Here is a 21,850-nt window from a genome sequence, read left to right on the forward strand (position 1 = left end):
ATTGAGGCTTAAGCGGTAGCGCGCTTGCCTGGCATGCGTGCGGCCCGGGTTCGATCCTTAGCACCGCATACAAAGATGTTGTGTCCACCGATAACTAAAAAATAATTATTAAAGTTCTCTCTCTCTCTCTCTTAAAAAAAAAAAAAATTCTCCCTGAATTAAAGGAACTATCAATTCTAGCTCAAGAGTTCTCCCTACAATTGTTTTATTCTCCTCCTAGTCTTCTCACAACTTAGTAAAATTCTAATCACATTTGAATTATTTGGCCTCCTGGGTTTGTGCTGGCTTTTAGAACCAAATGTTCATGTTTGGGAAGTGTGGTTTCCTATAGAAACAAAAAGACAAGTCTATTAGAACTATGCTATTTTAATTAATTAGTTGCTTATATTCAAGGTAGGAAAGAATTTTTATTTCTTACAGTCCAAAAATTGTGAAGAGAAAAACTGGAGAACTAGTTTTGGTTAATTTTTTAACAGCTTTTTTTTTTTTTTTTTTGGTGATGAAGTGTATAATTGACTGGGTACCTATTTTTATTTCTACAGTGAGTTTGAGGATGGCTCACCAGTTTCATAACAGTTTTACAAATTTATTTTATTTTTTTTTAATTATTATTTTTTTTTGAGAGAGAGAGTGAGAGAGAATTTTTTTTTTTTTAAGTATTTATTTTTTAGTTTTTGGCGGACACAACATCTTTGTTTGTATGTGGTGCTGAGGATCGAACCCGGGCCGCACGCATGCCAGGAGAGCGCGCTACCGCTTGAGCCACATTCCCAGCCCCAGTTTTATAAATTTAAAAATTTTGTTTTGACTAAATTGTTCTTTGTATTAATTTAGGTACCTAGTAGAACTGGGTTGTATCAAGCCGCTCTGTGATCTCCTCACTGTCATGGACTCTAAGATTGTACAGGTTGCCCTTAATGGCTTGGAAAATATCTTGAGGCTTGGAGAACAAGAAGCAAAAAGGAATGGCACTGGCATTAACCCTTACTGTGCTTTGATTGAAGAAGCTTATGGTAAGATGCTTTGAGTGAAGAAGGTTGTGGCCAAGAATTAATTAGGTCATAGATGCAGTCCAATAATAACATTAATATTACTAGGTAGTGGAGGATATGGTGACTGTTAAGGACATTGCTATTTCTACAGACTCTGTTGAATACATATATATATTTAAGAAGTCAGTTTATAATATTAGCTTTTAGATATAATTTAGCAATATTTCAGTGCTATTATAAAACATAAGAAAATCTTCATTTATATCAAGAAGACATGGTAAAATATAGTTTATTGGAAATTCCAATAAAGATTTTTCTTTATTCTTTGTTCTAGGTTTGGATAAAATTGAGTTCTTACAGAGTCATGAAAACCAGGAGATCTACCAGAAGGCCTTTGATCTTATTGAGCATTACTTTGGGACCGAAGATGAGGACAGCAGCATTGCTCCCCAGGTTGACCTTAGCCAGCAGCAGTACATCTTCCAGCAGTGTGAGGCTCCTATGGAAGGTTTCCAGCTTTGAAGCAATACTGCTTTCATGTTCCTGTGTCAGACCAGGCTACCCAGTCGAGTCCTCTTGTGGAGCCCACAGTCCTCATGGAGCTAACTTTTCAAATGTTTTCCATAATACTGTTTGCGCTCATTTGCTTGCCTTGCGCACCTGCTCTCTTACACACATCTGGAAAACCTCTGGCTCTCTGTGGTGGAATACCCTTATAATAATAGGGTAACCAGAACGGCCCACTTTAATGGAAAAATCCCTAGGCTTTGGAGATCCGCAATTATATTAGAGTCATGGGAATATATATATATTAATGTGGCTCCCTTTTTTGTGGGGGAGAAAAAAGGACTCTTCCTCATTCCCTTTAAAGTGGGAAACAAATACTGACATTAAAAGATAAAACTAAACCTTTATCTTGAATTTCACACAACTACTTGTGACAAGGGAGATGTTTAGACTTGTTGTGTACACTTCAGAGTACTTTTCATGAGTTCTTCCACAGCGAACCCTTGGATTATCTGGTGGCTTTTTCTAGCCAAATTTGCATTAATTCTTACTAAGATTGGATGGTTTTCTTTCCTCTATTGGCGCCATTCTTCAGATATTAAAATTAAACCATCCACTCCCTTACCTTCAGCCTTCAGTGAATGCTTTCTAGTTGTCAGGAATGCTGAAGAATTAACACTTTGACTCTTAAATGTGATACTGGTTTGCAGATTCCCTTAAAGCAGAAAAAAGAGGAGCACGTATTAATTTGTATGGCTTTTGCTTCTCTTTGACCTTATGTGATTTAGGATTTGGAAGTGGTTCAGTTCTAATGCTGGTATGAAGATTTAGAGTTCTTAGTAATCAAAAAACATATCCTATAATTCAGTTAAAAAATAAGGAGGGAAAAAAAAAGGACTCGAACCTTCCAGTTTTCTCAGACTCAACCCAGATGACTAGAGGCTGTGTTTCTGCATTACAACAAATATTTCAGGCTTTGTGGTCCTGATCAAGGTCCTCAGTAAATTGGAGTTAACCCTAGGTGCTTTCCCCCTCTGTGACTGGCAGATAACACATTATTTTAAAGAATACTTAAGAATTTTTTTTTTCTTCGTCAAGTGCAGCTTGATTCTGATATACTCCTGCTGCATATATGATCCCTGTAATGTAGCATTCTTAAGAAAAACAACCATTTTTCTCAACATGACATGCTTAATTCAAGTAAGGGCAGTGATCTTTTTTTCTAATAACCTCATTGTTCCCTAATAATTTTATTTCGTCTAGTACCAACCCTCACCCCCAATAAAAATGGTGTCCACCTTCTGACTCATTTAATGATGACTGCAATCTATACCTGCAAATGGCGCTTCCAGTACTGTGTTCACTGATCCACATTTGTGCTTGGACTGGAATGAAAATATAAGCTTAATTGCCAGGATAACTGCAACTGAGTTCAATACGACTTCTCGGTGCTAGTTGGCCATCTTGACTCAATGTTGGGATACACTATCAGAGAAGATGTTTTTGATGATGATTCTGTTCAAAATGAATTCTGAAGGAAAAGTTGCTGACTTCTGTTTCAGAGCATACCCTTTTAAACCTCTTTAGACTTATCCTCTTCTAGAATTCATAACCCCAAAGTGTAAAATCTATCTGGAAGTTTGCCCCTGACAAGCTATTATCCATCTCTGATAAATCCTGCTGAATGTAGGAGATTTTCAGAGCTTTCATACCTCATCATGATGTTATTTAATCAGCCAACTTATGTGACCTGATTTAAACTTTTAAAAAGCCCACTTCATTCAAACTAGAAAGATTCAAAGACAAAGGACATTTATCAGCCAAGAGTGACGCATTCTTCGCCTCTAGTCTGTAGTTGTGTCTGCTCGGGGATGGATACGTCTGATGTCTGTTGTTATTGATGGAGCAGCCACAGCAAAACTAGTCAACTCTCATCTATACTGTTACTTTTTCTAGTGCTGCTTTGTGCTGAGGAACTTTTTAGTTTACTGCACTTGACTTGTAAAAGACTGATTCTTTGTAATTTTAGGGATAAATTAGGTGGTTAATTTAAAGAAGAACTTTCAATGTTGCCTTTACATCACATTAAAATATAACTTCTTTCAGAAGGATAATAGAAGCACTGATTCATAGTAAAAATCTCATTTTTAGCTTTGATTTTTTTTTTTCTTTTTTTTTTTGTGGCTGAGTTTTTTTAAATTGTAAATTACTGGTAACATGTCATTTCTATAGGATGTTTTAAATTATGTATCTTCTATTGGATAGTTAATTTTTTTTTTCATTTTATAAACCAATTTGAATGGAAAAGAATATAAAGCACACCAAGTGTATTGCCACATTAGTAAGAGTAGTGTATGGTGGGAATTTTTGCTAACAATAGCAGGTGTCTCAATGAATGAATTAAAACAAAAAAAGTCCATTTAACTGATGTGATCTGTTTTGTTTAAAACAGAAGAATTTACCTTGCTGTGGTCCTAAAAGTTCACGAACCTTAAGATCTGAACTAAGCTTTTATTTTTTTAAGTATAAAAATTGAAATTGACTCAAGTTATATCACAGCATAATTCACATGTGCTGGTACTTATTGATAAATCAGCCTTTTTGGTATTAGAAATGACATTTTAAGGGGTAATTGTAAATCCTATTTTATTTCTCTGGAAGATTCTATTTAGTTTGACTTATATTTTTATCACAAAAGTGTGTTACTCATTATAGAAGTATATTGATTTCAACAAAAGAAAAATTTTAGTTTTATATGCTGATGAGGAAAAGTGGCTGTTTTTCCTCCCCTGACCCCTTCCTTCAAACTTTGAAAGTATATTCTTCCCAATGAGAACTTTGGTGGGGAGAGAAAAGTGTTCAGAGAATTTGGGGTGTAAAAGCACCTGATATCTGAAGGACCAGCAGATAGATAATGGTTGATTGGAAAAATACCAGGGAATGTAAAGATGGTGGACATAAAGAAAAGATTGAGGAGACAGAATTCTGAGTAGAACACTATGTTGTCACTTATCAAAATCCTTTTTAGTTATTGCCTATGTCAGTAGTACTGCTTTTGAAGACTGTTGCCCTAGGATTGTTTCTTCATATACCTGATAAAACTGATTTGACTCTGGGATGTTTTCAGCCTTATTGTTACAGAGGAAAAATTAGCAGTTGTCCCTGAATAAATCTGAATTATTCCAGGTTGCTGCTGATTTTGCCTAAGAAAAAAGTATGTAAGTATATTTCATCAACCAGATATGGCAACTAAATCCTCTTGTCAATGACTACCTGCAGGCAACTTTAAATTATTTCTGTAGTTCAAAATAAACATTTTGGCTGTTGGATCCCCCATCTTGGGGCATTATTATAAAAAGATTTTCTTCAGGTCAAAGGATTTATTTCTATTTATTACTTGAGTGAAAATTGTCTTATCAATGGCAAGTCATTTATAGTTGTTTTAGGGATTGAAGCTTTTTATGTAAATTGGAAATTGTGATGTATTAGGATGCTGTTCACTAAAGAAGGGGCTCACTTTTAGAAAGAGGCATTGTTTGCTTTCAACTTACATTATATGCTACCTCCTACATTCCAGATTTGCTCATTTGTAGAGATATGTGTGCCTATATGTGGAAGTCTCAAATTTAAGTATTTTGACATACTATATTAATAGGACCATTTCCTTCTATTAAGTGAACAGATTAAGTAAATATCTGCCCATTTGGGAAATGTTTTAGCTTACCTTTTCCTATCAAAAAAGTTAATTTTTAAAAAAGTAATTGAAAGCCAGATCTGACAAGTACAGTAAGTAGGCTGTAATGTGAAAAATATAACATGCTTTATTGTCCCAAAGAGGACAGGTTTTAAGAATGGATACCTGAGCATCAGAATAATGTTTGGTAAAGTAAGGTATTTATATATGAATTAAAATTATCAAATTATGTTGGGTAAAAAATATATCTGAAAGCTTGAGGTAAGCAAAGGTAAACTTCTAGATGAAGTTCCATTCAGTTTTTAGTAAGTGTAGGTAAAGAAGTCTGTTTTTCTGAAGGTCAAGACAAAGGCACTTTGTCTTTATGTGAGCATCTGTTATGTTATGGCTAAGGACTTTCCCATTTTCTTAATCCTCCAACTGCTTTTTGAGGTGGATAGTTATCACTGTATTATAGATGACAAAATAAGACACATAAGAAATTACTTTGCTCCATGGTCACAATCCTTAAATACTGACTGTCCAAGGGAGGAGAGAAGACTTGCCAAGTTCTGTCTTAAAGAAAGCAGTGGTTGTGCTGTTCTGTGCCCAGGAACTCCACAACTAGACTTTGGAGCCACAGGTGGGCAAACCCATTTTGTAGGACCATTCCTCATCATTGGCTTTCTGGCTCCCTTAGAACAACTCCATCTGGTGTAAGTTGCTTTTAGTTTATACAGTCTGGTGTTGTAGGCCCACTCAACCCAAATATCTTTCCCCTCGTTTGGTGCTAAAACTCTGTACATCAAGACAAGTACAACAGAGGTTTATTTAAAAAAAAAAAAAAATGGCAGCCAGATGTGGTGACATACACCTGAGCCCCAGCACTCAGGAGGCTGAGGTTGGAGGATTGCAAATTCAAAACCAGCCTCAGCAATTTAGCTAGGCCCCAACAAATTGGTGAACCCTTAACTCAAAATAAGGGCTGGGGATGTGGCCCAGTGATTATGTGCCCTTGGGTTTAATCCCTACAAAAAAAGGAAATGAGTTTGAATTTACTAACATAATTGGGAGATTTTCCATTCAAATGCAAATAAAGGGAGGTGTTGACAGAAAAGGAAAACCTTTGAAATGAAGAATACTCCCTGAAGCAGTGCCATGGGTGTGAACTTAATACAGTGTCCTTCCTAAAAGAGTATCATCCCTTTGAGGTATCATTTTACTGTATTTTTGCTTAGTATTTTTGTTTACCTTATTTTGGCCACTCCATGACCTTTTTCAGAGTGTTCTAACACTGATTTTGGATGGGCTGTAATGATTCTTTGTACTTGAATGCAGTCTGTCACGCCATGGGTGTGTGCCTTGCACATAGCAGACATCAATAAATAAATGAAGGAACATGCATTTTTGTGATGTTAGTAAAGGGTACTCGATTACAAAAGAAAATTCAAAGGAACTCTTTTATGCTATTGTTTGAAACTAGGATTAAAAACTTAAAGCAAGTGTCTCTACATCTGTTTTATATGTAGTTGCTTTTCAGAAAACATAATATGACCTGAAGTTTACAAAAGCAAATTTGCTAAAGCCAGCTTGGGTGATTGTTGCCCTCTTTCACTTGAATTTTGGAAAAGTAATTGTCTCTAATTTCCAATCAGTATATGTGGCCATTTTTGTGATCATTAATGTTTTTGCAAAAAATAAAATTATTCTTGACACTTTTTTATCAAGATCCACTTAACCTGAGGAAATCAGCAGAGTGCAGTAGAGGGTCCATAGTAAGAATCACAATACCATATCTACCATTTGGGTTTAGGATTATTAAAATAAAGTGATGGGTACAGAGAAAATGAAAACTCAAAAAAGATCACAGTGGGAAGAGAATAACACAGTATTTGAGAGAAGCCTGGGCAGGCCTGGGTGTAAATTACCATATAAAAAGTGTGGAATTTTCCAAAATTAATTTAATGATTTATGAGAAGAGACTGCTGAAGTCAGCAGTGACTGTACTGGTTTATTAGGGACAGTTCCAGTTTAAATCAGTGGGTCATTTTAATATGTTAAATATTTAAGTGTCCCCTGTTCATGGCAACATTTCTGTTTAGAATATTTGCCATTTGGTAAGGGGCAAGAGGAATAAACCTTTCAATTGTAGATTTGAGACTTTAAATTGTGAAACTTTTATGGGAAACTTAAGTTGAATTCCACGGGCAGGAAAATTTAAAATCACCTGTCTGATGAGAATTAAGGGAAAATGTTAAAAAAAGTGGGGGGGTTAACCATGTGAGAGAATCTCTTCTTAGCTCACATAAAGTATGGTTTCTTGCACTTTGGATTTACTTGTGTCAATATTCCTTACTCCTCCACACTCTAGCCATCAATTTCCTCATTCGAAGAAATTCAAACTGAAATTCTTAGTTTTAATTCATAAGACTACATACAACATTAGGACTAGTTGTTAATATTAGAAAATGATTAATGAATAAGTTAACCAAAATCATAGTTGTATTCTTTATCATCTTTACACAGCTTCCTGATGTTTGTAAAAAATCAAAATTCCAGATCTCAAAAGTGGATTTAGTTTTATCAAATTTTGGAGAAAATTTTTTTTGTGGTTGGTTGGTTGATTTTGGGTCAGGCATTTAACCCAGGAGCATATTACCACTGAGCTACATGCCCAGGTGTATGTGTGTGTGTGTTTTGAGACCAGACTTGAACTTGCAATCCTGTTGCTGGGATTACAGGCCTGTGACACTCTCCCAGCTGATTGGCTTCATACTCTTAACACATTCTTAATTTTGTCCCTCTCCCTCATGCTTGTGGTATCTGTAGCGGATTAAATATATTCTAGCACCAATATTCCATTCAGCTTTTGTCAAATTTAGTTTATCTGTTTTAGTAGTTTCCCTAGTACATAAACAGTGATTGGGAAAATACAGATTTTTCTTAACATTCTTTGAAACAAAAGCTTATTTATTTTTTTAATCTCAGCTGCTTTTAAATTGGCCTTTTAATGAGCTAACAAAAATGGAAATAGATGCTGGGTTTGGTGGCGCACACCTGCAAACTAGACTTAAGGAAGCTAAGCAAGAAGAACACAAGTTGGAGGCCAGTTTCAGCAACTTAACTGAGACTTGTCTTCCTGGGTACCCTCTTCAGTACCACAAAATAGATGAATAATAATGTTTTAATGATGTTTTTACTTTTGTGCCTTATAAAGGCAAAACTTTCACATGTCTAATAAAAGTACGCAATAGGAGACCGTTTGTTTCCAAATGAGTTTTAATTTTCCACAGAGAAATGTATTTGCCCCCTGACTTTAGCTTGGTTACCAGTAAAACCCTTTACACAGAACAACACCTACCTCAATCTCTGGTAGGCACCCCTAGGGACTGAGGATCGAACCCAGGGGCTCTGGGCTACTGAACTACAGCTTTGATCCTTTTTATTTTTGAGACAGGCTGTCGCTGAATTGCTCGGGCTAGCGTCCAAATTATGATCCTCCTGTTTCAACCTCTGGAGGAGCTGGGCATAAGAAACTATGTTCGGTTCCTTTCTAATTGAGCAATCACAAGGATGGAAACTAGTCCGTTTACAGCCTTTGTAAACTTTATTTAAAAGTATTTATTTATTGGTACCGGCACTTGAACTCGGGCACACAACCACTGAGCCACATCCCCAGTCCTATCTTGTATCTTAGGGTCTCACTGAATTGCTTAGGGCTGGCTTTGAACTAGCAAGCCTCTTGCCTCAGCCTACTGAGCAGCTGGGTTTACAAGCCTGCGCCACCACACCTGGCTAAGAGAGTATCTTAACTAGTTTACATACTTTCATGGTCATATAAATTCTTAAAACTATGGGAAGCTCTCAACAGCATATTTAAGAATAATCTTACCCATTTCTTACCCCATTGCAACAACCTCTGTCCTTCTCTGAATCCCCTTTGAAGAAATAGGAACTCTTAGACCAAAAGTGCTCACCCAACGTTTGCTGGATTTTTCCAGTATACCATTGACTTATAGACCTCTAACAAGACTTGTTCTTTATCCTTTTTCTAAAGATTTAGACGGGAAACTTTTTGAACCAGAAATCTTAAAATCTGGGCATTAATTCTGCTCCACTCAATATGGCATAATGGTCAAATAGGCCCTAATGCCACCAGGCAGGAGCAAAACCAAAGCAATCTGCAGCGAAGGCGCTTGCACAGAGTCACGGGCGAAGGGTAGGTCAAAGGTTCACGCATTTCAGAAATGTGTCTAGTTTGGGTAATTTATGAGCCAAGGGTGGGCCTAAGCCTTTGACTAAGGGGCATCCACAAACTCATTTTTTCAAAAAGAAATGCATATTCTTTTTTTGGGGAAAAAAAAGACCCACTGAATCCCAAACTGTCAAATTAGGTCTGGGAAACATTCTGTTAAGATTCCCACTCTTTCAGAAAAGGATTTGAATTTGCGGGGCGCGAGCGAAAAGGACCGGAAACTAGCATTGCGGCGCAGGCGCAGGCGGGCATCTCCTATTGGCCACGTCGGTTCGGGCGTGATGGGGGGGAGGGTCCCTTTTTGCCCTTGCGCCCGGCTTCCCCTCCCACTCTTGTTTGGCGCTGCGTTGAGGTGCTGGCTGTTGGTATTGCGGAAGGAAGCTTGGCATCCCCAGCCTCTAGTTCCGGTGGCTACGTAGGTTTTTAACTTACGAAATCTTGTGTTTGAAGTGGTGGTTCGTTCATCCTCCAGTACTTAGTCCGTCAGACTGGAAGGGTGGCTCTGTGTTCTCCAACCTTCGGAGCTGGGTGGGGGAGGGGCGATTGATAGGACGTTTTGTGCAACCCCTCCCACCGCCTCCGCTTGGGACCGCCCTCTACCTTAACCGAACACGCAACTTTAGTACCAGGCGTGCCGGCAGCGCCACAATCCTTTTGATTATATTCGCGAGTATTTGACAGGGGCGACTTAAGTATTAGAAGCCGTGCTGGTGTTCTGAAATCGTATTAATTAAAACCGTGTACTTTTTAAATTGCGATTTATTTATTTTTATTGCATGGGTTAGGGCCGGACGTCAGACTACTATATTGGGGCTTCAGAGTCATGGCGACGAGGGAACCAGGAGATGCCTTGGCACAGTCCACCCTTCCCTCTTCTGCCAGTCACAGCAAGGAAGCACCTGAAAAACCTAACTATGCTCTCAAACTTACTCTTGTGGGGCATACGGCAGCAGTATCATCAGTTAAGTTTAGTCCTAATGGAAAATGGCTAGCAAGTTCTTCTGCTGATAAACTGATTATAATTTGGGGAGCATATGATGGAAAATATGAGAAAACACTATATGGTCACAATCTGGAAATATCAGATGTTGCCTGGTCATCAGATTCTGGTCTTCTTGTTTCTGCCTCAGATGATAAAACTTTGAAGATATGGGATGTGAGGTCTGGAAAATGTTTGAAAACACTGAGGGGACACAGTAATTACGTCTTTTGCTGTAATTTCAATCCGCCATCCAATCTCATCATTTCAGGATCTTTTGATGAGTGTGTGAAAATATGGGAGGTGAAAACAGGAAAGTGCCTCAAGACGTTATCTGCTCACTCTGACCCGATTTCTGCTGTTCAGTTTAATTGTAATGGGTCCTTGATTGTGTCGGGTAGTTATGATGGTCTCTGTAGAATCTGGGATGCTGCTTCAGGTCAGTGTTTAAAAACACTTGTTGATGATGATAACCCTCCTGTCTCTTTTGTAAAATTTTCTCCAAATGGTAAATATATTCTCACTGCAACTTTGAACAATACTCTTAAACTGTGGGATTATAGCAGAGGCAGATGCCTGAAGACCTACACTGGTCATAAGAATGAGAAATACTGCATATTTGCCAGTTTTTCAGTTACTGGTGGAAAGTGGATTGTGTCTGGCTCAGAGGATAACCTGGTTTACATTTGGAACCTTCAAACTAAAGAGATTGTGCAGAAATTACAAGGTCATACAGATGTTGTGATCTCAGCTGCTTGTCATCCTACAGAAAACATCATTGCATCGGCAGCATTAGAAAATGACAAAACAATTAAACTGTGGATGAATAACTACTAAAGCCAAGTTAGCAAAAAACTTATTTGAAAGATGGTTTTCTAACTGGTATGGTTTTTCTTTTAAAAAATTACCTTCAATTATAAGACTTACAGATTTATAATTCAAGAATACAAGACAAGACAGTTGCGAAAACAAGTCTAGAATCTACCTGGGGCTTCTGACTCCTAATCTTGATGCCTGTACAGGTTTCTATTCTGTTCCTCTTAGTAACTTTTGTAGAGGCTTGGTTTACTTGGGAAATAGTTCAGTTAGACAGCATGACTGATTGAGGTGGGCAAGAAATTTTGCATTTTCTGATTTGGGAGGTCAAATGAACAAGAGCATGAGGCTAGGGTGGTAATAAGAGGACTATAGATACATTCACTTGCCTCCAGCACTTTTAGTGATATGTGATGGAACATGAAACAGTATATAGAATTATGTCAGTAAGTTGGGGAAAGTAAGTCCTGATTTTTTAGTTAAAGGACCTCTGCCTCATTAGATAGTGCCATCTTGTGATGGCAACGTATGCTACATTGAGTGGTGAGACTGCGCTCCTTCAGGATGTTACCTATTAACGTACTTCAGACTCATTGTACAGAAGTTACTTCATGTGCCATCACTGCCTGTCTCCCTCCAACCTCAGTGGACAGATGAATTAGATGTTCTTGCTTTTTCTATAATTCCTAAAACTCAAAATACATAATTTACCAATGTGTCATAATGTTTTCATGGGCCATGTTTCCAGCAGATAATGAGCTCTGTGGGATCAGGAAGTTTTGATCCCACAGAGCTAATTATTCATCTTTGTATTCTGTTTGATGAATGACAATGAATGTGATGCCACAACTTCCTTTATTCCTTGCCTGCTTTCAATAGGTTTTAGTAATAAATTCCCCAAAATATCATTATTGATTAAAAAGTGTCTAACCCTAGCCACACATATTAACTTTATTCACACAAAGCTTGCAGGAAATATAAGGTAAAAAATATAAAGTAGAAAATGGTTTCTACCATGCAGACATGAAACAAATACAAAAAAAAAATCTAGACATTAAGCAAAAATTAGTACAATAGTAATTTTAACTGAAAGCAATAAAGACATAACTGTCTTGCTTCTTTTGTATTTTATAGCACCTCATCAATTGCTCATTAAATTGTATTTGACAAATTCTGAGGAATATATTCTAGTGACTAGTAGAGTGCTGAGAGCTTTCTGAAGAATATTTACTGGTCAGGTATTAGTGTTAAGAGGTTGATATATCGGGCTGGGGATGTGGCTCAAGCAGTAGCGCACTCGCCTGGCATGAGTGTGGCCTGGGTTCGGTCCTCAGCACCACATACAAACAAAGATGTTGTGTCCGCCAAAAACTGAAAAATAAATATTGAAATTCTCTTTTTTTTTTTAAAAAGAGGTTGATATATGAGAACATTGGAAAGAGTATAGTGTTAGTGTTAGAGGCAAGTCTGAAATTGTGGCTAAGAAATTTATATTTAACCCATGAAGAACAGTCATAGTGAGCTGGGGTTGTGGCTCAATGGTAGAGCACTTGCCTAGCACTTGAGAGGCCCTGGGTTCGATCCTCAGTACCACATAAAAATAAAACAAAGGTATTATGTTCAACTACTTCTAAAAAATAATCATAGTATGTTATTAAATAGAGAATAACAGAATGAGAAATGATTGTGTGAATGGTAACAATTATGAACCATTAGTTTAATAAGACATTTTTAATTTTTATTAAAATAAACCTACAGGAATCACATTTAAATGTTCTTCAACAGTTAAAAATGGTTTCTATGAAGAAAGGTTAACTACCTTTAAAAGAAGTACTACATTAAAATCTACCCAAATTTAAAACATTGGTTTAGGAGTCCCAACATAATCAAGAAAAATGAATCTTCTAAAATGTAGGAGAAACAATAATGCTTTTTTTTGGGCAGCAGGGATTGAACTCAGGGACAGTCGACCACTGAGCCACATCCCCAGCCCTATTTTGATTTTTAAGAGACAGGGTCTCACTGAGTTGCTTAGGGGCTCAATTTTGCTGAGGCTGGCCTTGAACTCTCCAGCCTCAGCCTCCCAAGCCCCCGGGATTACAGGTGTGTGCCATCACGCCTAGAACAACAATGCTTTTTGATAACTTTGCAAGTGATATCTAAAAGGAAGCTAAAGTCAGATTTCTCTAGAATAAAGTATATAAACAGATAATATCAGGTTAAGATGCTATGTTAGATTATACCTAGCATTTTATTAAACAAAGCTCCCAAACAGCAGCATATATTACTTTTTAATTTCTATTATAACTGAGGAGAACTAGCACATTGGGATGACTATAATGACTTGACATCCATTAATACTAATGAGGCACATTGAGAATAATGAAGTGGTTATCATAGAAACCATCATCCATATGTAAGTGAGACAACTTATCCCAAAGTCAAAACTAAATGAGATGTAGGCTCATCTTTCACACTAATAAGAACATGAGATTTTCATAAGGAATTTAGTTTCTCAGGCAGCAGGAAAGGAATCAATTGGGAACCATTATCCATGGAGCTAGGAAGTGACTGCTGTGGCCCCCAACAAATCCATGATGCTAGAATTTCTAAGTCCCCCAAACTCCTGGCCACTCTCATCACCTTACCAGAACATTTTCAAATAATGTTCTCCAAAGAAACTTCATCTTTGAGATCCCAAAGATACAGTGAGGTCTGGCTGCTTCTCAGGGCTCTCTCAGGAGCCAGCCTCCCCAAAGTACCATAGCATTGTAATCACCTGGGCAATGTCATCTGATCCTCCTTACCCTTTAGAAATAAAAAGTACCAGAGGGAGAAATACAGAATGAGAAGCCATTCTGGCCGCTGGAGAGAAGTCACTTTAGTAATGGGAACAAAAGTAATAAATCAGATACCTGATTCTAACAGTTAATATTAAGGCTGAAGTAAGTTGTCTCATTTTTAAATTTTTTTCCAAAAAGCTGGGAGACTGCATTTTACTTGGATTAAAGCCATAAAACATAAAACACGTCTTTAAGAAAATTTATTTGTATATCTATAGCAGAAAATAGGGAAAGAGTATAAGTCTGTGCAAAACATATAGTGATGAAGTGGAGCCTCACCATATCCTTTTAAATACAGGCTTGCTGCAACATTATTCCTGGATTTTCAAAATCCAGCCAGGACGGATGTTTCTTTGCTACTCTGTTTTAGCCTTCATGGCGGCTTCCTCTCTGAGACGAGCTTTCTTTTCTAAGTTCAAGCTTGTTAAAGACTCATTTCTTTTGGCAGCCTAAAATGAAGTAAATTTGAACAGGCGATTATGTCAAGTTGAAGAGAATGTCATTATCTTACAGTGAGGACAGCAGGGTCCTCCACACGCGTTCTATATCCTGTGATGCTCCAGACTACAGTAGCCTATCTAAGCACAAGATTAGTGTACACCTCTCCCTTTCTGGCCTCTTTCTATAGATTTGCAGCTTCTTTTCCTTACATTTTTCATTCCCTTGTTTTTCCCTTTTTCTTCCCTTCCTCTCCACTTCTCATTGATATTAAGTACCTTCTCAATTTCCATTTTTTTCTCCTTTTACTTTTCTTTGTTGCTACATTTCTCCTTCCCTCTTCTAGCTCCTTACTGGAGCTTACTTACATAAATGAACTCACGCACATATGGCTTGGATGATGCGAAAAGAAAACCCCAAAATTTGCTTCTGCAGTAAACAAACTCAGCAAGTTTAAACGAATATACAAAAGCAGTGCACTTTTCTGAGAATTCTGAAAACCCACATGTCCTCTTCAGAAGCTTCTGAAGGTTTCAATCTGAGAACTATGCATGAGAGGTCAAAGATGGAGACAGGGAAAACTGAAGTGGGACAGCATCAGTGTTTTCAAGAGAACTCGGCCTAGGTCAGCACTCTTGCCCCTTTGTGCACCTGTGAGGTCAGCCTAAAATGGGCAGTGTTTTCATTTAACTGCAAGACTCTAAAGAGAGCCAAAAGTTCATTTCCTTTTACTCTGAAGTCACTGAGGATAAGGAAATAGTTAACAATGGGTGTGTAGAAGAATCTTTTTAATATCTGTTAATAGTTATAAGACATCTCTTCCAACACGGAAGCTGTAACACATAGTACTAGACGTTAAAAGATAGTTTTGACCAGCACTACTGAATATAAAAATAACTAATAAGATAAAATACTAGGAGGTTTGGTAACATGCAAATTTGGATCTAAATTTTTGCTTTGATACTTTGAGTTTGGGAAAAATTATTGAGCATCTCTATGTTTCAATTTCTTCCTTTATTAAAAAACAGTAATAAGAAAACTATATCTCAGGTTCTGAGGATTATTCTGGTGAGTAAATGAGCTTAACAGTTTATCCTTCTACAATGGTAAGCACTCAATAAATGGGAAAAATTTTACTGTACTTCCATTAGGCAGCTCTGTTATAAGGGAGTTGTGTAGCCTTGGGTAAGTTACTTAAGCTTTCCAGGCTAGTTTCCTCATCTATAAATGAGTACCTATCTTACAGTGCTGCTGTGAGGTTCAAATGAGACAATAATAGCCAAGTACCTGGAATGCAGTAAGAATTCAATTAGCAATAGCTGTTAATTATCATCTATTGAAAAAAAGATTTCTAGATTTTCATTCTTATGTGCTATTTAGAAGCAGTGGTCCTTAAACATATGGCTACATTTGGCTGAGCCTCAAATAAAGAATCATGATAAGATGTTCATCATGATTAAGGCAGTTATAGTGAGGATAAATAAGTCCAAGTACTGACAGTGCTTTATAAATATGCCAAGTGCTATAAAATGCCACTGTCCTATTTCTTGTTTCATGTTATTTATGTTATTTATGACAACTATGATAACACTTTTTTACACAAAACTAATATTTCTTCATCATGCCAAAATTAGGCCTTGCTATTTATCCTGACACAAATAGCTCATGTTTGTCCCACTTTGTCTTTTGTTTCCTATCATTTCTTGTGTAGAAAATAGCCTCTTCTTGGGCAGTAAACACAAGGGTCAATCCCTGCTTTCCTCCTGGTTCTTTGTGAAGAGAATTCAGGCACAGGGGAACCCAGTCTCACCTTCTTGCCCTCGATAATCATCAGGATGCATCCTGCCACTGTCAAGGCGATCATTATATAGCTAACCTTTACCCGAATCTTGTTCTTTGCAGCATCAAGCATCTCAAACCTAATAATACAATGTGATCAAGAGACAATGTTAGTAACTTTTCTATTTCTGAAGTTGCAGCAAAATATCAAGTTCTGTGTACCATAGTTCAGAAGTATAGTGTCTGTAAACATTTAAAAAAGGAGGTAGGAACTGGAGATCTCATAGATTCTTTGGGAGGATGGGCCATTTTCACAACTCATTTATGTGTTTAACAGCAAGATAACAAAAATTTAATTCAAAATAAGTAAGAAGATAATAAGAAAGAAAGAGCCAGGAACAAAGCAAACAAAAATAAAAATAAAAAAAACCCAACCCCCCAAACCAGCAAGGCACATTAAACTACTTTTGCTATGGTGAGCCCCAATTTTGGCTCTCAGGTTTCTAGCAGCCAACACTAAAAATGAAACCATTAGCTGATTTTCCTTTGGGTTCTTAAGAAAATATGTGATATAATGATTGAAGAATGCCTTGGTAATAGATACTGCTATGAGCTTCCAACACAAAGTACAATTCAGAAAGAAAACCAATATGAGAAAGTCAAACAATGTGCCCTATATAATCTGTATTTTTGCTCTCTCTTGAACTAGGAATAGATTTGAGGATATCTGAGCCTGTAGAAAGATCCTTTAAGTGACAGTCCCTTAATGTTTATCTTTTAACTAATGATTTGCTAAAACTGAGTGAAAGTTTGCATTGGCAAGTGCCTGGAGTGTAGTAGCTCTTCTAATCTGTCCTCTTGAGTGTACACCCATGTGCCGCAATAGAAAGTTGGGGGTTGGATCATCATCTTGGATGAAAGCCAAGGGGCATAACATGGAAGAGTCTAAAGAGAAAGCTACTCTATCTTGGTTATTTTGTAGGTAGACAGTGGTTCTATTGCCTGGATGCCTGTAGAATCTCAAGCCACACAGCATGTGGAGTCATAAGGGGGCCCAAGATAAAGAATTTCTGGTCTCCTCCAAAGTATACACAGGGAAGTAATCATCTTTAGATGATGGAATTGGAGTGCTTTTTAGCTTTTCCTCCCCCACATCTTTAACACAAATTATTTTGAAAAATCAGATGGGGAAATGGTTTTTAAAAAATGCTCGGAAGGAGGCACAGGGCTTGGAATGTTGCAGGTGGATAGGAGGAGAACCCTTAAATATGATATGAGCTGGGAACTACAAGGCAGCAATGTGGAAGGAGTTCACTAGGTACCAAAACTGGGCCTGCAGTGGTAGAAACTAAGAACAACTTCTAAAGACAGTGAATTATTCAAGAGCATCTGAGATCACACTACTACCCATTTGGCTGTATTTTTTGTTAAATGGTATATGTCCCACTGAAGTGCTGTGATCCTCATGTACAGTGATATATTCTACATGTAAAGGAACATTTAAAAAAGTAAAATACATTTAAATAAGGCCATGATATTGTTATTAATCCCATAGGAAGCAATAAGGTTAGGCAGTACCTGTTCAGAACTACCAGCTCAAGGATAAATGGTTGCCTGAGTTCAGGAAAAAGTCTTTTGGGGTGACTCACAGACAATATTTCAAACCTGAGGTGATCCTGGAACCAACTAAAGGGCAGGCTGGGGAAGGTGTTCCATAGCAAAGCCTATACACCATCAGTTAGAAAAATGTGTAGCAGCAAGAATATTCAAAAAGAAATCAGAGCACAGACAAGAACTTGATGATGTCACTGTTATTTCTAGGGTGCTCTTATTTTCCAGGAGAGTACACTATCACTTAAACTAACCCAGACAAGGGTTTTTCTGCTGAAACAACCCTAGTGAAAATAACGTGCTAATCTGACTGACAGAGCAGAAGGGCTCTACTGCTAGGTGCAGGGGACACAAGCCTATAGTCCCAGCTACTTGGGAGGCTGAGATGGGAGGATCACCTGAGCCCAGGTGTTCAAGACCAGACTGGACTTGAGTGAGTCCAGTGAGACTGTATTTCAAATAAATATTTGAAAATTTAAAAAATTTAAAAAAATTTAAAAAATTTAAAATTCTTTTGTAAGAGAAAATAAATACTATCTTTCTGGAAAATAGTTCCTGAATGAACCCAGTTCTTTTTCAATCACGAAAACAAGAAGGCCTCAGAAGAGTTTACTACTTGAAAGAACTTGCAGGAACTTTGTGTGAAGTCTGTCTCTGAGTAGGATGGTGCCCAGAGAGGAGCACGAGCGTACTTCTCAGAACCCCTTTTGGCTAAGATGCCTACCAGTCAGGGTGTTTGGGAACACTGCTGCCAAGTGGTATTGATTCTGACACCCAAGGGATATTTTGCAATATCTAGAGATTTTTTTTTCACCGCTAAAGGAGTGATGCTGGCTTCTAAAGGGTAAAAGCCAGGAGTGCTGTTAAATATCCTCCAACACACAAGTCAGGCCCTACAGCAGAATATTCCATCCTAAAATGTTAACAGTGCTAAGTTTGAGAAACCCTGGGTTGGAGGACCCTGTGCTCCATTATCTATGAAGTGAAGAAGTCCAGGATTATAGCCAAATCTATGTTTAAGGAAGTTAGTGACAGCAGGGACTCTTTTTTTCCTCTCAGAAAAAGAATGTATTATACTGAAACTCTTTTATGCCTAACTCTTGAGTGGATTTTGTAGAATATATAGTTACTGTCACTGATACCAGCATGATTTACCAAGATTAAATATAAAAACTTTAAAAAGTAAACATTATTGTTTAGTCACATTCCTGTAACTAGAAGATGAAGCTAAATATCAGCTTACTTTGGAATATCTGAGAGACATAAGTTTTCTAGCACTTTTTTTTTTTTTTTTTTTTGGTACTAGGGATTGAACTCAGGGGAACTTGAACACTGAGCCACATTTTTTAATTTTATTTAGAGACAGGGTCTATTTTTGTATTTTATTTAGAGACAGGGTCTCACTGAGTTGCTTAGTGCCTCATTTTTGCTGAGGCTGGCTTCAAACTTGAGATCTTCCTGCCTCAGCAGGCGTGCGTCACTACACCAGGTTTCCAGCACTGTTTTTGTTCTAGATATTTTCCAAAAACCAATTAGCAAAGTGAAAATATTTCTGAATTTGGTTGAAAGATTTTAAACAGTTGGGACTCAGAAGTTTTCCCTGAAAACAGATCAGTGAGAAACACAAGCTGATTACAACACTGAGTTCAGCACTCACGAGATAGTCTCTGGGATTTCCTCTTCCTTTTTGAAGCGACCTGACCATATCAGGATCTTCCTCTCCCAATCTGTTGGTTTGTGTAATGGCACTCTGTGGCTGGAAGTGTCTGTGAGAAAAACAAGACAAGAAATTTTACTTCAGATTATAACTCCCAAATTTAGCAAGAGAAAAAATGCTATTTGTGCTTTTTTGCTATTCACTAAATAGAAATACTGAGAAATTTCAAGCTAATTAGAGCTTTGTTAGAATGAAATTTCTTAGAAAGCTTTGTTTTTCTTTAACTCTCTTTTTTGTGGTACTGGGGATTGAACCCAGAGGCCTTCTACCACTAACCCCAACACTTTATTTTTGACCCAGGAGCTAATTCATTCAGCATGGCCTTGAATTTGTGATCCTCCTACCTCAACCTTCTGAGTCCATGTGATTATAGGTGTGCACCACATGCCCAGCTAGGATGCTTTGTTTTTCAAATGAGATTCCAAAATGCCCTGAGGATTGAGGTAAAATAAAAGCAGCATTTCTCCATACAAACACTAACTACTGAAAAGTAAAAGAACACCATGAACAAAAATATGAAGGTAAGGATGAACTAAGAAGGGAACAGTAAGGAACTTTTCTGAATCCAGCAGAATGAATCTATAAGGTAAGATCAGGTTATAAAACACCTTGACCACCAAACTAAGGAATTTACATCTAGTTTGGGAACTATGTTTTGTTTTGTTTGAGATGAGGTCTCACTATGTTGCCCAAGCTGGTACTGAACTCCTGGGGTCCAGAGATCCTCCTGAAAAACTGGCACTGTAAGTGGTGCCACCACTCCTGGCTTGGAAACTATATTTTGAAGCAAGGAAAAGATTAATATTTTAATCTACATAATGGATGGAAGAAAGAAAGGGGGTAAAAAGTCAAAACAGGATCTGTAATATAAGGATGAGGTTATAATGTTCTGTCAGTGTTGTAACCATGGGAAGAAAGGTCAGTCTAAGGATGACTGAAATTATCTGGAGATTGATTAAGACAAAGAAGGAATCCCAAAAACCCTCAAATTTGGAGGACTAAGAAAATAGTAGTACTGTTAGTCAAAAGACTAAGAAAGAAACAACAGGAAATGAAAAAACACAATTACTGTTTTTAAAAAAATTTTGTATCTGTTCTACTTAGTTGAACATGACATCAGAATACATTTCAATTCATCATACACAAATGGAGTGCAACATTTCAATTCTCTGGTTGTACATGCTGTAGGGATGCACCATTTGTGTAATCATACATGTACCTAGGGTAACGATGTCCATTTCATTCCACCCTCTTTCCTCTCCTTGTAACTCCTCTCTGCCCTCCCCTTTGCCCAGTCCAAAGTTCCTCCATTCTTCCCATGTCCCCCACCATCATAGATCAGTATCCACTATCAGAGAAAACATTCCACCTTGGTTTTTTGGGGTTGGCTTACTTTGCTTAGCATAATGTTCTCCAACTCAGTCTATTTACCTGTGAATACCATAATTTTATTCTCTTTTAATGCTCAGTTTTCCATTGTGTATCTGTACCACAGTTTCTTTATCCATTCATCTATTGATGGGCATCTAGGTGGGTTCCACAGTTTAGCAATTATGGAACTATATTCAGCTGCTATAAACATTGGTGCAGCTATGTCACTATAGTATGCTGATTTTAAGTCCGTCCTTTGAGTATAGAACAATTACTGTTTTTTATCTTATTTTATTTTTATGGTGCTGGGGATTAAATCCAGGGCCTCACATAGGCTAGGCCAGGGCTCTACCTCTGAGCTTTATCTGAAGCCCCATAAATACTATTTAGATTTGTTACGTATGAAGGAAATTTATGCCATCTGAGTATGTTTCATTAATAAGACAGGAGTAGAGAAAAACATTTGTGCAAAGGGTGGCCAGTGAAGGTGGTAAAGAGCAGAGGACCAAGGACTCAGCCTTAGACCATGACCCAAGAAAAGGGACAGAGGAAAAAGGAAGCAGAGGGAAGTGCCAAAGAGGCAGATGAATAGAAAAAGTACCAAACTAAAGACTATGAGGGAAGCACAGATATGCTGGAGACTAGAGTCTCATCCCATCTTTCATCTACTACTTACATTGCTCTTGCAGGTCCATCCCCTTGATGGCTATACCTCTTGCCTATCACCATACCTTTGTTTATGCTGCACCTTTCACCTACCTAATCAGAAGTCCACAATAAAAGGAATAGAAAAGTTACCAGGAAAAAAGTACAGAAAGAACCAAAGGCAAGAAAAGAGGTATGGAAGTACAGAAATAGTGCTGCTGTAG

The 21,850-nt window shown here is 37.6% G+C and overlaps 3 protein-coding genes across 5 annotated transcripts in view; 2 read left to right on the top strand and 1 right to left on the bottom strand.

Moving 5' to 3' along the window:
* Positions 1-2,813, top strand: part of Kpna1 (karyopherin subunit alpha 1) — a 67,335-nt gene extending 64,522 nt beyond the window's left edge. For all 3 annotated transcript variants that reach the window (XM_076868897.2, XM_076868898.2, XM_076868899.2), the window contains 2 exons: positions 835-1,013; positions 1,327-2,813. In XM_076868897.2, the coding sequence (XP_076725012.1) occupies positions 835-1,013; positions 1,327-1,514 (367 nt within the window). In that variant the 3' untranslated portion in view covers positions 1,515-2,813. The remainder of the gene's footprint in view (positions 1-834; positions 1,014-1,326) is intronic.
* Positions 2,814-9,752: 6,939 nt separating this feature from the next.
* Positions 9,753-11,334, top strand: Wdr5b (WD repeat domain 5B). The gene is made up of 2 exons (XM_076867850.2): positions 9,753-9,842; positions 10,213-11,334. The coding sequence occupies exon 2, from the start codon at positions 10,251-10,253 to the stop codon at positions 11,241-11,243; it is 993 nt and encodes a 330-aa protein (XP_076723965.1). The 5' UTR covers positions 9,753-9,842; positions 10,213-10,250; the 3' UTR covers positions 11,244-11,334.
* A 2,914-nt stretch (positions 11,335-14,248) lies between these two features.
* Positions 14,249-21,850, bottom strand: part of Fam162a (family with sequence similarity 162 member A) — a 28,311-nt gene continuing 20,709 nt past the window's right edge. Inside the window, exons 3-5 of the mRNA XM_076867851.1 lie at positions 19,551-19,659; positions 16,314-16,422; positions 14,249-14,514 (exon numbers count right to left, since the gene is read on the bottom strand). Coding sequence (XP_076723966.1) covers positions 14,422-14,514; positions 16,314-16,422; positions 19,551-19,659 — 311 coding nt within the window. The 3' untranslated portion in view covers positions 14,249-14,421. The remainder of the gene's footprint in view (positions 14,515-16,313; positions 16,423-19,550; positions 19,660-21,850) is intronic.

Source organism: Callospermophilus lateralis, chromosome 10 (assembly GCF_048772815.1).
Source record: "Callospermophilus lateralis isolate mCalLat2 chromosome 10, mCalLat2.hap1, whole genome shotgun sequence".
Classification (NCBI taxonomy): domain Eukaryota; kingdom Metazoa; phylum Chordata; class Mammalia; order Rodentia; family Sciuridae; genus Callospermophilus; species Callospermophilus lateralis.

Excerpts from the sequence above, each read along its gene's own strand:
- Wdr5b (XM_076867850.2), top strand. The coding sequence starts at position 10,251 with ATGGCGACGAGGGAACCAGGAGATGCCTTGGCACAGTCCACCCTTCCC.